This window comes from Lytechinus pictus, chromosome 1, assembly GCF_037042905.1.
Source record: "Lytechinus pictus isolate F3 Inbred chromosome 1, Lp3.0, whole genome shotgun sequence".
Taxonomy (NCBI): Eukaryota; Metazoa; Echinodermata; class Echinoidea; order Temnopleuroida; family Toxopneustidae; genus Lytechinus; species Lytechinus pictus.
In genome coordinates this window covers 21,327,954-21,341,521 of record NC_087245.1, presented here as the reverse complement: position 1 = coordinate 21,341,521, position 13,568 = coordinate 21,327,954, and the positions used below count along the sequence as shown (strand labels likewise).

The 13,568-nt window shown below is 35.8% G+C and overlaps 1 protein-coding gene across 3 annotated transcripts; it reads right to left on the bottom strand.

Annotated features, from left to right (window-relative positions):
* Nucleotides 1–1,908: 1,908 nt before the first annotated feature.
* On the bottom strand, nt 1,909–13,081 carry LOC129268867 (NEDD8-conjugating enzyme UBE2F-like). 3 transcript variants are annotated; one of them, XR_010293296.1, is made up of 8 exons: nt 12,926–13,081; nt 10,521–10,683; nt 9,503–9,636; nt 8,712–8,782; nt 7,860–7,950; nt 6,765–6,967; nt 5,927–6,242; nt 1,909–3,020 (listed from the first exon to the last, which is right to left on the bottom strand). XR_010293296.1 is itself a non-coding variant. In XM_054906372.2 (6 exons), exons 1-6 carry the CDS (start codon nt 13,004–13,006, stop codon nt 6,854–6,856), a joined length of 654 nt encoding a protein of 217 aa, XP_054762347.2. In that variant the 5' UTR covers nt 13,007–13,069; the 3' UTR covers nt 1,909–6,853. The 3 variants fall into 3 exon arrangements, 1 of the variants encoding a protein (XP_054762347.2); XR_010293295.1 differs by having other exon boundaries at nt 1,909–6,242; XM_054906372.2 differs by having other exon boundaries at nt 1,909–6,967; nt 12,926–13,069.
* Nucleotides 13,082–13,568: the final 487 nt, after the last annotated feature.

Here is a 13,568-nt window from a genome sequence, read left to right as displayed (position 1 = left end):
GATGAGACGACATTTGTACTGGCCGCACAAAAGTTATCACTTAAATGCGCTAACAGAGGCCCTGTTACAACCAGTAATGTCACGGTGATGCCTGATGTCACAGCACGTTATTTACATTATGGATCATCATTTGATATCGCAATCCAAAACACATGACTTCCACTGGGTGACTGGTCCTCTGTTAGTACTAAAAACATGTCTGTGTGGCGAGCACAGTTGGGAAAGATACATATGGATGGCTAATTGACAAAAAGACGATAGAGGTAAGGGCAAAGATATGTTTGGACAGATTGATAGCTGGAGGAACAAATGGTTAGATAGGTGGATAAATGAATGTGAAGACGGTTTCATTGATAATTAAAGGGAGAGATGTTTGGGTGGGAAGTCATATGGATGACTGGGTGGATAGAAGGTAGATGGATAGATGAATTGATTGATATATAACCAGAGGTGCTGATTCCATGGTTGATGCCTTTTGTTGAGGTCACCTGTATCTGGCTTACAGAGTTATAATTGATTCAAACATTGATTTAAACAAATTCAGTAATTGAGAGATGGAATCAAGATCGATCTCATTCTGAAATTCAACCAATCATAACGCCTTGGATGGCATGGCCTTAAATGATGAAGATTGTAATGACCAATGTCATCAAAATTCACCAGTAGTCAATGCTGCCAATCAAATTGACAAGTAATCAGATAAAACATTTCCCAAAAAATTAAGGGATCTGCTGTGCTTCATATGATTTCCTGCATATATAATTTAACTACGGACAGTTGGTATGTACATGTACAAGTTTATGTCTTGAATCATTACTTCAATACAAACCTATGTGTATATTGTAAGGAATATAAAGGATGGGGAGAAAATGGGGCCGCTGTGGTTAAGGGTTCTTCACAAGAAATGAAAGAGCGCTCGAGAAATGGGAAAGAGAAAATTGACAAGAAAAAAGAAAATAATAGAATAAGTGAAAATGAAGGAAGGGTAGAGGGTGGGGAATATAAAAATGGAAATGGGGAATAATCATTACGGTATTAGGCAATCATGGGGGGCAGGAAAATGAGGAGCAAGAAGTGAAGCAGAGTGAACAGGATGAATAGGAGAATAAAAGAAGACGAAGAGAAAGATAGGGAGAACGAATAAGAGGAATAATACATAGAAGAAAATGAAAGATATACAAAAAATGATATTTATGTTGTTGACAATGATGCTGCTGCTGATAAAGATAAATAGGATATTAATTTCAAAACTATCAAACAAAAGAACAGTCCCTTTACATGCAGTTGTTAAGGGGCCACAAACATTTTGTGAAGGTTTTGCAAGGATGCAAATGAAAAAATGTCAGCATGAGACAAAAGTAAGCAAAACCTGTGCTTTAATGTTTGGAATCTTCTCCACTGGTTTGAAGGGGTCGCTTAGAGTCACAAGTAATTTAAAAGTTTTTTAAAACTTCTTCTGAACAAAGAGCTACTCTAAGCAACCTAATGAACAATTAGAAAGCATCTGGACATTAAACACATGTTTTATGCACTTTTGTCACATAAAATTAAGATCGCCGTGCAAATAGCGCCTTACCAGCAGCAGGCGCTGTTTGATCAAGTACATGTACAGTACTGGGGCCTGTAACACAAAGCTTAGCAATGATCGTAGAACATTGTTCTACGATTGATTCCATTGACTATAATGTACAATCAATCATAAAAATCAAGCATAAGATCAATCACAGAACCCAGAGCATCATATCAAAACCCAGACACCAGGGCCCCATTGCATAAAGGTTACTATTATGGTGACTTTGCCATCCCATCAAAATCAAGGATTCCAGGCAAGATACCATTGGATGGCAAAGTTACCATAATGGTAACCTTTATGCAACGGGGCCCGGAACACAAATTTAACCACAAAAATTCAGTTGAAAATTGTATTTATTCAAGAATAACTCTGGGAAACGATAACAAATTACATGTATACACATTACATGTGATTACTTTCTCTTCACGTCAACAAAATCCCTGTTAACAATTATAAAATATGAGTTGATATCCCGCAAAATTAAGACCTACATAATCTATAAATATTGCGCTACTTTGCAGATTTGCACTGAAATATGTTTGCGATGGGATATTCTAATTGCTAGCACAAGTACTCTCCAAGATTTTTTTTCAATGTTCTGTTCATTTTTATACAACCACTACAATAATACAAAAACATTTAGGCATGCAGTAATACATGTATTCCTATTAAAGGGAAATCCATTCCAAATAAAAAGTTGTTTTTAGAAGAAAAAGAAAAAAGAAAAATCAGACAAGTTGATAGGTGAAAGTTTGAACCAAATCGGACAAATAATAATAAAGTTATGAATTTAAAAAGGTTGTACAAATTGGTAATCACTACACCAATGGCGACTTCAAATTGGCCGCATTTGTCATGTCATGAAGTAAGGACTACTCTTCCATGTACTCCGATACAAATAATTGCTAGAATGTCATTTTTTCAAAAAATTTCTTCAAATTTTATTTTTCATTCATGAGGATATAAAACAATATACTACCTGGGTTATTTGTTATTACTGCCCCAGGGGAATAGGTAATTGGAAGGAAATCACAAATCCCTGACAAATAAGTACATGGCCTATGGGAAAGTTATCCTTGCCCCTTGTCATAATTTTCTTATCCAGTTGCCAATTTGAAATTTGCATAGCCTTGGGGATCTCAATTTTAAAACAGCCATAACTTTCTTTATTGCTCATCCCATTTCTTTCAAACTTTTGCCATTCTGGTTTTTTTTTCTCTCATTTCCCACACAACTTTTTATGACCAAGGTTGGATTCCCCTTCAAAGCATTCCCCCCCCCCCCCCCTCCCTTTCTCTTTCCGTCTGTCTCTGCACATGACACGAATGGCAAGCTTATCCATTGGGGATATATAGTGTGGCTCATATCAACAATGGTTCTCCAGCAACTCTCCTATCTATATATGAAGTCTACTACACACTAAAATCACTTAATCACTGGGCCCCGTCTTACACAGAGTTACGATTGATCTGATCAATCATAACTCTATGGAAATCCATCAGTGTCATAATTTTTTTCTACGAAAAATTTGCACAATGTCCTTTGAATGCAAAGAGAAGCACAGTGAATTTTCAAGAAAACAAAAAATGCATGAATATACATCATAGCTAGAAAATATTTTGAACAAACATGCATAATAGATGTTGATGTTGCTGGCCGTCCATAGTTACGATTGATCGGATCAATCGTAACTCTTTGTAAGACGGGGCCCAGATTACATTTAATCATGAACAATGTACAGGATTCCTGAGATGCCACAAGTTATCTGTACAAAAGAAACCCTAACATTTGAATATTTTTGAGACAGACCTTGAAATCACCAACTGCCTCACTCCTACCAATGCTAACAAGATGAGCTATTGGCCCTCAATCATTAATTAGGATTTAATTTCCCGAGGGAGGATTTGAACCATGGACTTTGTAGCATGTGGTGTTTAATTCAGCACACAGACAAGGAAAGATCCAGTAATAAATGTGCGCTTTGGTAACAAGCAATTTGGTTGCTATGATTTCAGATCATGCTTTTATAGAATTTAATCTAAAAACACCAAGGACTACACCATGGCAACAAACCATTTGGATTTAGTGCTCTTTGTAAAAAATACATATTTATGATTAGAACATTTTTGGTGAATGCACTGAATTGAGCAAATTACACCCAGGCTACTCAAGATCTCCATATTATATGGTTTAAACCTCTTTCTGGTTAAAATCCCTTGTGAATTTGGACTTTTAGATTTAATCTGGGAGTATGAAAACTCCAAGTGGTAAGCTTGGAAAGCTGTCAAAAAAAACTTTGGTGCCTTGTCTTATGATATCAACTAAAACATTAAAATGTGTGCAGACTAGATCTTTAACATCTAACTGCCTACATGCCTATCTGATATGTTACTGTGTTTAAAAATAACCTGTTTTTCCATAGAGCATGTCTAGTCTTATCTGCAGGATTCACTGTGTTGCACATTCTTTGACCTCAATCCCTCCGTTCTCCTCCACCATACTGAGAGTGGAAGACCGATGCATAAGCAAACTAGAAGATGTTTTTATTTCAATCATCAATAGTTTTCAAAAAGTTAAATGTTTTTATTGAATGTCTAGGAAAAGAGTAATCATTATTTAAAGAATTAAATACGGGCTCAATTGACTCAAGGCATTGCAAGGTAGTGTACTCGAAAGATTTTTATGCCAGAGTTTGCATTGGAACTCGTGACATTGTTTAAGATGAATCATGAGGTGGTCGATTTATGAGATCATGCCTCAAATTTGTCCGCACATTCGTTGAATAATCTCGTTTTGTTGAAGCGAATAATGCATAATTATTAGCATAAGTAGGGTGATTCCCTTCACCATGTCTGCATGTAATTGCTGCTGATCATCATTGTCTCATAAAGTCAGGATGCTTTAGTTTAGGGGTAATAAAACATAAAAGGGAGACATGTACAAGTATTGTAGGCCTGTTGTTACCATACAGTTTCTTGTAGTTTGCATATATCTTTAAGAAATCTGTGTTATTTCAAATGCCATTTGGCAATATAAAATATAAAATGCTTCCAAACTGACTGACTGGCATCTCTGCTTACAGATCTAACCATTGGTTACAAGTCAAAAATCATCCTCATTTCAATAAAGCAATACATCTTGCTCCTGTGAAACAACCTTCATAGTCCTAGCTCCCCTTCCTTATAAACATCAGAGTCAAATTATGACATGAAACATGAACCTATTTCTGAGGTATCTCAGTATACATGTATTGTAGTACATGTCAGTCAATATATTTCATGCTGCATAAGCACTGCAGATTCTTTAAACATACATGCACCAAATCAACCAAACTCCTTCCTACATAACCTATCAACTGAGATTTACTTTCAAATAACATCATACCTGCTTCTAAAGTGTATATTATGCAAAACACCTAATAAAAGTACATATAAAATATTCCCAGTTAGTTGCACAACCCCAGAGACCCCAAACTACATTCAATGGAAGAAAACTTGAACTGCACACAAGAGCCAAGGATGGATATCATACAGATTGCGCAATCTTAGCCAGTGAGGATTGTAATAACTATTTAAGCAGCAAGCTACTGAAGAGAGCAAGAAAGAAGTTGGATATGGATACAAGAGTACTAAGACCGATTGTAAGCACTTCCGGCCTTATGGGGAAAAGCGCAGTACAAGTAATAATAATAATGAATGATGAAAATAAGTATTTCTTGGCTGGCCGGCAAGTTGGACATGGATACAAGAGTACATGTACTAAGACCGATTGTAAGCACTTCCAGCCTTATGGGGAAAAGTGCAGTACAAATAATAATAATAAATGATGAAAATAAGTATTTCTTCGCTGGCCGGCAAGAAGGTCTGTTAGGCTATTTAGTGTTTCCCCCTACAACAATTATGATGTTCAATCGCCATCAGGGATCATTTACCCCCCCCCCCCTAAATGTACATCACAGCTCATGTCAGGATAACGTACGATATGGAGAAGCAATTTGACAATGGTTCTCCAGAATCCACAGACAATGTACATGTATACCCATGCACATATAAATCATCATATAAAATTACTGTTAAGATTTAATAAAATCCTCATGAAAATTTCAATAGGTCTACTAAAGAGACATCCTATATTGTGATCTTGTTGGGGGTGTCGTGGTCTAGTGGTTAAGACTCGTCTTTCAATCTGAGGGATGAGGATTTGATTCCCAGCCATGGCGTGTTTTCCTTCAGCAAGACATTTACCAACATTGTGCTGCACCCAACCCAGGTGAGGTTCATGCTCGAGCGCTAATGAAGGTAGCCATGTTTAAGCAGGGGTAATAATAACATAATCATGTTAAGCAGGGCCCACTGGGAGAACAGCTTTCGGAACTGAAGTGGCTACCCCGGGTAAAATATGATATTATTATCTTTTTTTTCCAAATGGCACTGACATGATAACAATATCATCCTTGTGAAATTGTGCTTTCATCCCATAGAGTGTGCATTTGCAAAAACCCTCAAGACGGCAACATCCACACACGGTTGCATATGGTAACTACACTTGTGAGATAAACTACTTGCAGTTACGACCTTCTTGCAGGCGGAAAAAAAATTCTAAATCAGAAGCACATGGTTTTTCAAGAGAAACACTCGCACACGTTTTAGTCTACAATAAATATTATATCCTACATAGAGTAAATCCTGTATAGTGATTGGTTCAAGTAGCATCATGTGACCGAATATATTTCAACTATGATGTTGCGTGACGTCAGACCTCGATATATTTTTGGATATACCAATATTCTGACGTCATTATTTCACAAAACTGGATATCTCGGCGCACCGGCTTGCGCGCTCTCTCTCCCGGGCGCGCAAGTCCAGCGCGATGCGTCAGCGCAGACACTAATCTGCGTTCCGCTGGGCGCGGTGGCTCGGAGAAAAGTAGGTAATTCAACAGGACTTTGCATGCTCAGCGCATAGATTTTGATTTTGGTTATAAATTATTAAAAGTAGGATATAAAGCAAATATATCAGGTGTTTCATTCGAAAGCATAGTGGGAATTATTAATCCTAGGTTGGACTGGCAAAACTACTATATTTCCCTCGGGGCTTCGCCCCTCGGGAAAAAATAGTAATTGCCAGACCAACCTCGGATAAATAATTCCACTATACTTTCTCAAAGCCTGATATATTTGTTTATTAGATACATCTGAATGACCTGACTATCCTTCACGACCGTAATGTGCATCTTTATTTACAGCTATCTAAGAGAGGTTCCTAGGAGCAGGGGCGCATGTCATCTTGCGTAGTTCATCACATATTTGTGGACTTTCATCTCAAAGTCTCGTTTGTCCCGGAGATAATGTTCAGCTGCTTCGATGTTAAGCGGGTCGTCAAAATTGAGAAGATCCTTCATTTAGATATAAAGGAAAAGAGCATGTAAAGAAAAAAAATCAGTATGTATGAAGTAAAAACAAATTTGAAGATTCTCATATTCTAATTCTTCCAGTTTAAAGTGAACATTATGCCTTTCATGCAATTTAATATGTGTATTATGGGTCTAATACTTTACTGATTTTTAGAAGATAAAATAAAAGTTTAGATTATGCAACCAATCAGCAATAAATTGGATTGTAAGAGGATGACACCCATATACAGGGCCTGTTTCAACCGACAGGCATAATGCACTTACAATAAATGGTAAGTTTGCCATTTTGCTAACACTGCTAATCAGCTATATCAAAATAAAGTTTCCAGCAGGGTAGCTACCTTAACCATAAATTCCAAAATGAAACAAGTCTCTGACTGTATTAAGAATAAGAATTTAATGAATTTCAAAAATTTATTTTGAATACATATATTTATAACTTTATTTGTAAATGATTCCTTTATTTTAATACTATTTATGCACTGGCCTTAGACCAGGGAATCTCCTACTTGTATAATTATGCATATACATGTACCTATATAAAGTCATATTTAAAGTTTATTCAGCAAATGGTTCTTCAATGCTGAGAACAAGCCATTTTCAGGCATATACCAACCTCTATGAACTTTGACCTTGATGCCTCCCTAACTCATCAACTCACCATAACTCCTATATATGCAAGTATACACATCCAAGATTTAAGTTGACCCTTCAACAAGTTTTAAGTTCACTCAAGAATAAAAATTTTAGGAACAGATAACACTAAAACACAATGTCCTAAACAACCACCTTCTGAGGCATAAACAATTCTCCCAGCTGATTTATATTTTAACCTGATAATAACATTATAAATCTACTGTCTACATGCACTTACTGTAAATAAAGAATTTAGTCCCCACATTACATCTTTCAGTGTTCTTGTTGGTGCCCAGCCAGTCCCATCCATTGAATGCTCACGTAGAAGACTTTAAACAATATAAGAGAAAACATTGATAATAATTTTCTCTTGAGGGATCCATAGCATATTGGGACATGATAGATATCAATAATAACCAACATCAAGTAGTTATTCATTGAATTCCTTCTGAGTTGGTTTCATTTCATTTCAATTATTTCACGATTCACATTCATGTGCATAAATAACAAAACATGATTTTCTGACTTGTACAATGTTCTCAAAACAAATAATCTCTGATATTTTTGTATGCCAATCATGTACATATATATCAATCTTATCCCATTGCCCCCCCCCCCCTTCTCTCTTCTCTATATACATCTACAGTGTAGACATTTCATCAATTTTCAAGGAAAATGAACTAAAAATTACTGTTGGTAAAAGTAATTACTCAGCTATAATTTTCTATCCAATTTGGATGTTATCTATCTTTCCAAAGTGAAGCAGAGAAAAGAATATTTTGACTTGATATACAACAAATTTACTAAAACAAAAGGAAAGCTATTTGCTTTACATTCCACATCTGAAACAATGTAATTATAGAGAGAAAAAGTTATCATGTTCTTATAAAATATGACATCTTAACTGATATTGTATAGCTAAATTCTTGGGTTTGCACTTATTTGTAGCACTGTGGATGAATGGGAGACGGCATAAGGCAAAAGACAGGCATCACATCATTGCCTAAGTTTATTTGCCCATTCATGCAAGATGAGCTAAATAAAAAAAAGATCAAAATATTTACTAAGAATATTCTACATTAAATCTCACCTGAGACAAATTTGACCCTCTTCTGATATGTTGGGATGCCATATCCTTGTTTTACATCGAACTTTTGGAGGCTGGTGAGACAAAACAAATAAAAAATTGCTGATTAGCAGGGACTTCATTAAAAAGACAAATTAACTAGTTCATGGAGAGATCCATTTGGAAAATCTCATACACAACATGACCAATTAACTTGTTTTTCATATAATTCAGATAAAATTATTGAGCTTCAAGACCATATCACCAACATGAAGGTGATATACTTTGAAAATGAATAATAAAAAAAAGAAAAGTATTGAAATAACTATGAGTTTGGTAATTCCAAATCATGCAAAATACTCTGCAAGTTTCATTTAATATAGCTTTTGAACTGGAACTTGATTCCTTGTTGTATTGTAGTACTCCAATTTTCAATCAACAGTTATACATGTACATGTACATGTACATGTAAAGCTGTGGGAAAGTTGGAAATACAAATAAGGTATGATATTGTTTTCATGATATTTCTAGGGAATAACATTGTTTCACTGCAAAGGAGTACTCTTCCAATGCCCTCACATCATTGAACAGCTCTGAAAATGTAAGGCCGACTATTTGTGTCATAGCACATGCTTTTCTTTGTGTAATGAATCTGGCCATTTCTAAAATGATAAACATAATTTCCGAGATTATTATACCTTTCAAACAGTTTCATTCCCTCCCATATGAAAAATCATAACAAAAACTAAATATCTTTAACCACTCTTCTATTTCCTTGGCCATTGTGTATAAAAACACAATTTTGGTATTCTTACCGCTATATTGTATTCTTCTGATAGTATGATTTCAAAGTCAAATTTTCCACCCTTCCAAAAGCCCTCTTCTGGAGATATTGTTAACACACTGTGGTGGAGCTTATGAACATCAGGAAAATGCACTTTACAGGTCTCTGCAAGAATTAAATATGAAAATACATAATTCAGTCATATTTTCAAAACACACAGAAGGAACATTTTAACATTTCTTCAATCACTTAATGCACAATATGCACAAATTCTGAAAATCAAAGGGATCTGGCTCATAACAGTTTATTTTCTTAATGTACAGTACATGTAAGCATCATACGTTCAGTACTTAACTCTTTGTGCGCTGGACCATGAACCCATCTGTACTGAATTATTTTCAGGGAGGGAAACAATCCATTGTTTGTTGAGTGTGAAATGCGAAGTTCGCACGGCACCGAGTGTGCATTGGTGCAAAGTACGCGTGGAAAGGGTTAATACTTCATCTAACTTTTTTTTTTTTTAAGTACTATAAGATTTTGCACTTACATGTATAGTTTTAGCAAAGGTTTCAATAATGTGAATTATATTTGAGTACCACCTCACATTCCAAGCTTATGATAAGTGTAGTGCCTGTAAAATATTTATTCACCTGTGAAATTTGAAATTCAGATTTCTGGATATTAAGCTCAAGTTCTTTATAATGTTTTCCTTTTTCTTTAATTAATTGGAACAAAATTTAAAGATTACATATCAGATAGCCAGTGCAACGTACAAACAAATATTTGGTCAAGATCCCACGCATAACAACTTGACATATATCAAAAAATTGCCAAAATAATCTCACTCAAACATGTTTTTATTGAATTATTCCTATCAGTCTTACCATCAGTTTAAAGATATATATTACAAACTGAAATAGTGACCATCACATGTGCAAGATTTAGGATAGCTTTGAAAGAGAATATTACAAGTAAATCTCTCCTAGCTTTTCTTTTTATTTTATCTTGTTTTTTTTTGTAGTTTGTTTGCTATAAACTTATTTCCTTACTTGGTAAGCTGGATGTCATTTCAGGCACTTCTTTAACAAGCAATCTGTCTCGTATGGAAACTCGCTTTGTTGAATTGTTAAGGTCTGTGGATTTGGAGTTTGAACCAGTTGACTTCCTGGCTGCATCTTCCTTTAATTTCTTTGACAGAGTAATCATCATTAACTGTAAAGATACAAGAAATTCATTTCAAAACGATAAACAGAGCTGCTTGCAAAAAATAAAGAAATATCCTCATTATGCATATGATATTGGAATATTTTGTGTTTCGGGTAGTTTAGTGGCACCATATACAAGTACATGGTATTTTGGGCTATATATCTTACATTCAGTTGGACTTGTCAATAAGGACATAAAAGAAGAAAGTACCTTGATATTTTTAATGCCATATTCAAAGAGTGCATGTAGATCTATATGGTTAAGTCATGGCAAGTCAGATGGGGGGGGGGGGGGGCTTGGGAGGGCTCTAGCTCTTGCCAAAAAAAAAATCATGACTAAGGCAAGGGGCAAAAATAGAAAAATAAAAGAAAAGGAAAGAGAGAAGAGTGGAATATATAATTTTCTGAATATCATGTAAAAAGATCTATCACATAATTGGGTTTTTGATAAAATGTCAAAATTTTGGCTCACTCACTTTGCTCGCTCGCAACTTTTTATAACTTTTACGCGAAAGTCGATACGCCATATCCACTCACACGTATTGCAAGGTTAGTATGCTAGACTAACCTTGCACACCCGTGTTTGGGTGTGGATTTTTAAGAAGTTGGCAAACATCGCTTCATTACAGAAGTAATGTTTGCCGAAACTTCTTTTTGCTACGTACCGGGGCTCTTCCCAGTGAGTCGCTATACTATTTTAATTTTTTTACCATTTTTATATATCAAAAACACACAAAACAGAGCAAAATTGCCTACCTCGGCTTGGAAAGTGGTTTCGCATGTCTCTTCCACGGAAATAAAAGGAAGCTTGATGGTCGCGCTAATAAAATTCACAACCTTAATTCAGCTCATCAGTAATTTAATAACTGTGTCTAAAATTCATTGTTTGCGCAATTCCTATGATTGCTTCATAAATTATAGGTCTATACACGTACACCAATAAATAGAATACCTTCAAAAACATACTTTTAGATTATTATTGCTGATGGAAATCATTTAAAGAGACAACAAAATTAAACAAAAATAGAAAAATTCTTTCTGCCTTGAACTAGACCAGCAGTGCAAGCCTTCATTTGCCAACAAATGGTCCATCAATGTCTATACAATGAAAAAACTGGACACTTTGCCGACTTCGCTAACGCATCGATTTCGATATATGAATATAAATCGCATGCCCTCTTACCCTTAGACAAAAAACTCAGAATCTGCTAGTGATGTCCTCCAAAGCTCATTAAAGAGAAGAAAAAATTGTTAAAATTTCCCCAATTGACGAATATTTGGGAAAAGTGGCTTCATATTATCATTTGGGAAGTCTCATACCGGTACCAAAATTTGATTTGATTTAAAAATAAAAATAAACTTCGCGCAATCCAATGGAAGTGTTGCATGCATTGTGCTAACCCATGTTACGATTTTTAACAAAAATGGCCGATCGAAACGGGGGTAGAAGGAGAGAACTTTTCGTTTTTTTGAGGTTCCAGTCTGTGCCCAGATGTCAGGAAACTGCCACTTGTTAGACCTTCATCCATATATAATCGTGGTAATTGTATACTTTCTGTTTTCACAATTCATTTGGAGAAATATTTTGACCATAAATCACCCTAGTCCGGTGAATATGGTCAAATACACGGTAAGCTTCTGGGCTCCCGCCCGCGCAGCGGGCGGGAGCTCTCTGGGTTAGCGTTGTGCCTGTGCATGGTTGCATGTAACTATTGTATGGGTGCGCCAACGCGCCAGCCGTTGTAGCAGGCCCAACGTTAGATCTAACTTTAGATCGGCCTCTAACGTTAGTCTTTCTAGATCTATTCCATTTCTAATTTATCATCTAACTTGACTAGAGTTAGATCTATCTAGTATTAGTAATACGTTAGCCCCCTCTTATAATTATATTAACTTGGCTCATAATTTTGTTCAATACGACGTATTCTCTTCAACAGAGTATGCTACATTACAATTTGAATATCTATAATCTAACTCCAAAAACTTCTATTAGACATTGCAAAAGAAAATGCAATATTGCGACATGCACAAGAATCGATCCGTGGCCGTGAGACTGATGAGAGAGATGTGAATGTGACTGTGAGTGTGAGACTGAGAAAGGCAGCGGGTAAGGCATGCAGCGAGCGCAAAGTGAATGACAGACTACTATACCGTATTACCGGTACCGTATTACCGGTACCGTACTCCCGGATAGATTATATTTATATTTTAGGAAAAATTTACAGCCTGATTGCATTATTCTCACTCACGTGAATTGCATAGGAAGCACACCTCTCTTTATTTCTCTGAATTATTTGCACCAGCTTCGAGTAGAATTGAAGAAGTAACATAGAACTATGGCTTGATGGTCCCTGATAAAAACATGTCTCTTGCTCTTACCAAACAAAACAAACCAAATTAAAATTGGTCTGAAGCTTATGGTATTGTTGAGTCTTCAAAGAAATCTAGAAAATAAAAATAGACAGAGAGAGAGAGAGAAAGCAGCTGGGAAAGTTGTTGGGGAACAGAACATTCGCTCATGCCAAGGTGCTAATTAGTCATGTTTATTTTCTCGATTTATTTGAAGCTACAACAATAACAAATACTGGTGAAAAATATTCAGAGAAATGAAGAGAGGAGTGCTTCCTATTTTCCAAAGGGGGAGGGGGCATATTTTCCCAATCGGACAAGCAAAAAAAAAAATGTTGTCACTAAAAAATGAGAAGGTCAATGTGTCCAACGTAAAATTTGACTCGTAAAGGGGGGGACACAGGCCGTAATGTCCCCCCCTGGATCCGCGATTAGACTGAAGTTACTGATAAGTAATAGACCTATTTAGCTTTATTTTTATAAATAAATATTGGGTATTTCAGATAAAGAGCTTGATTCCAAAAAAGGGGCTAAATCCAGTTT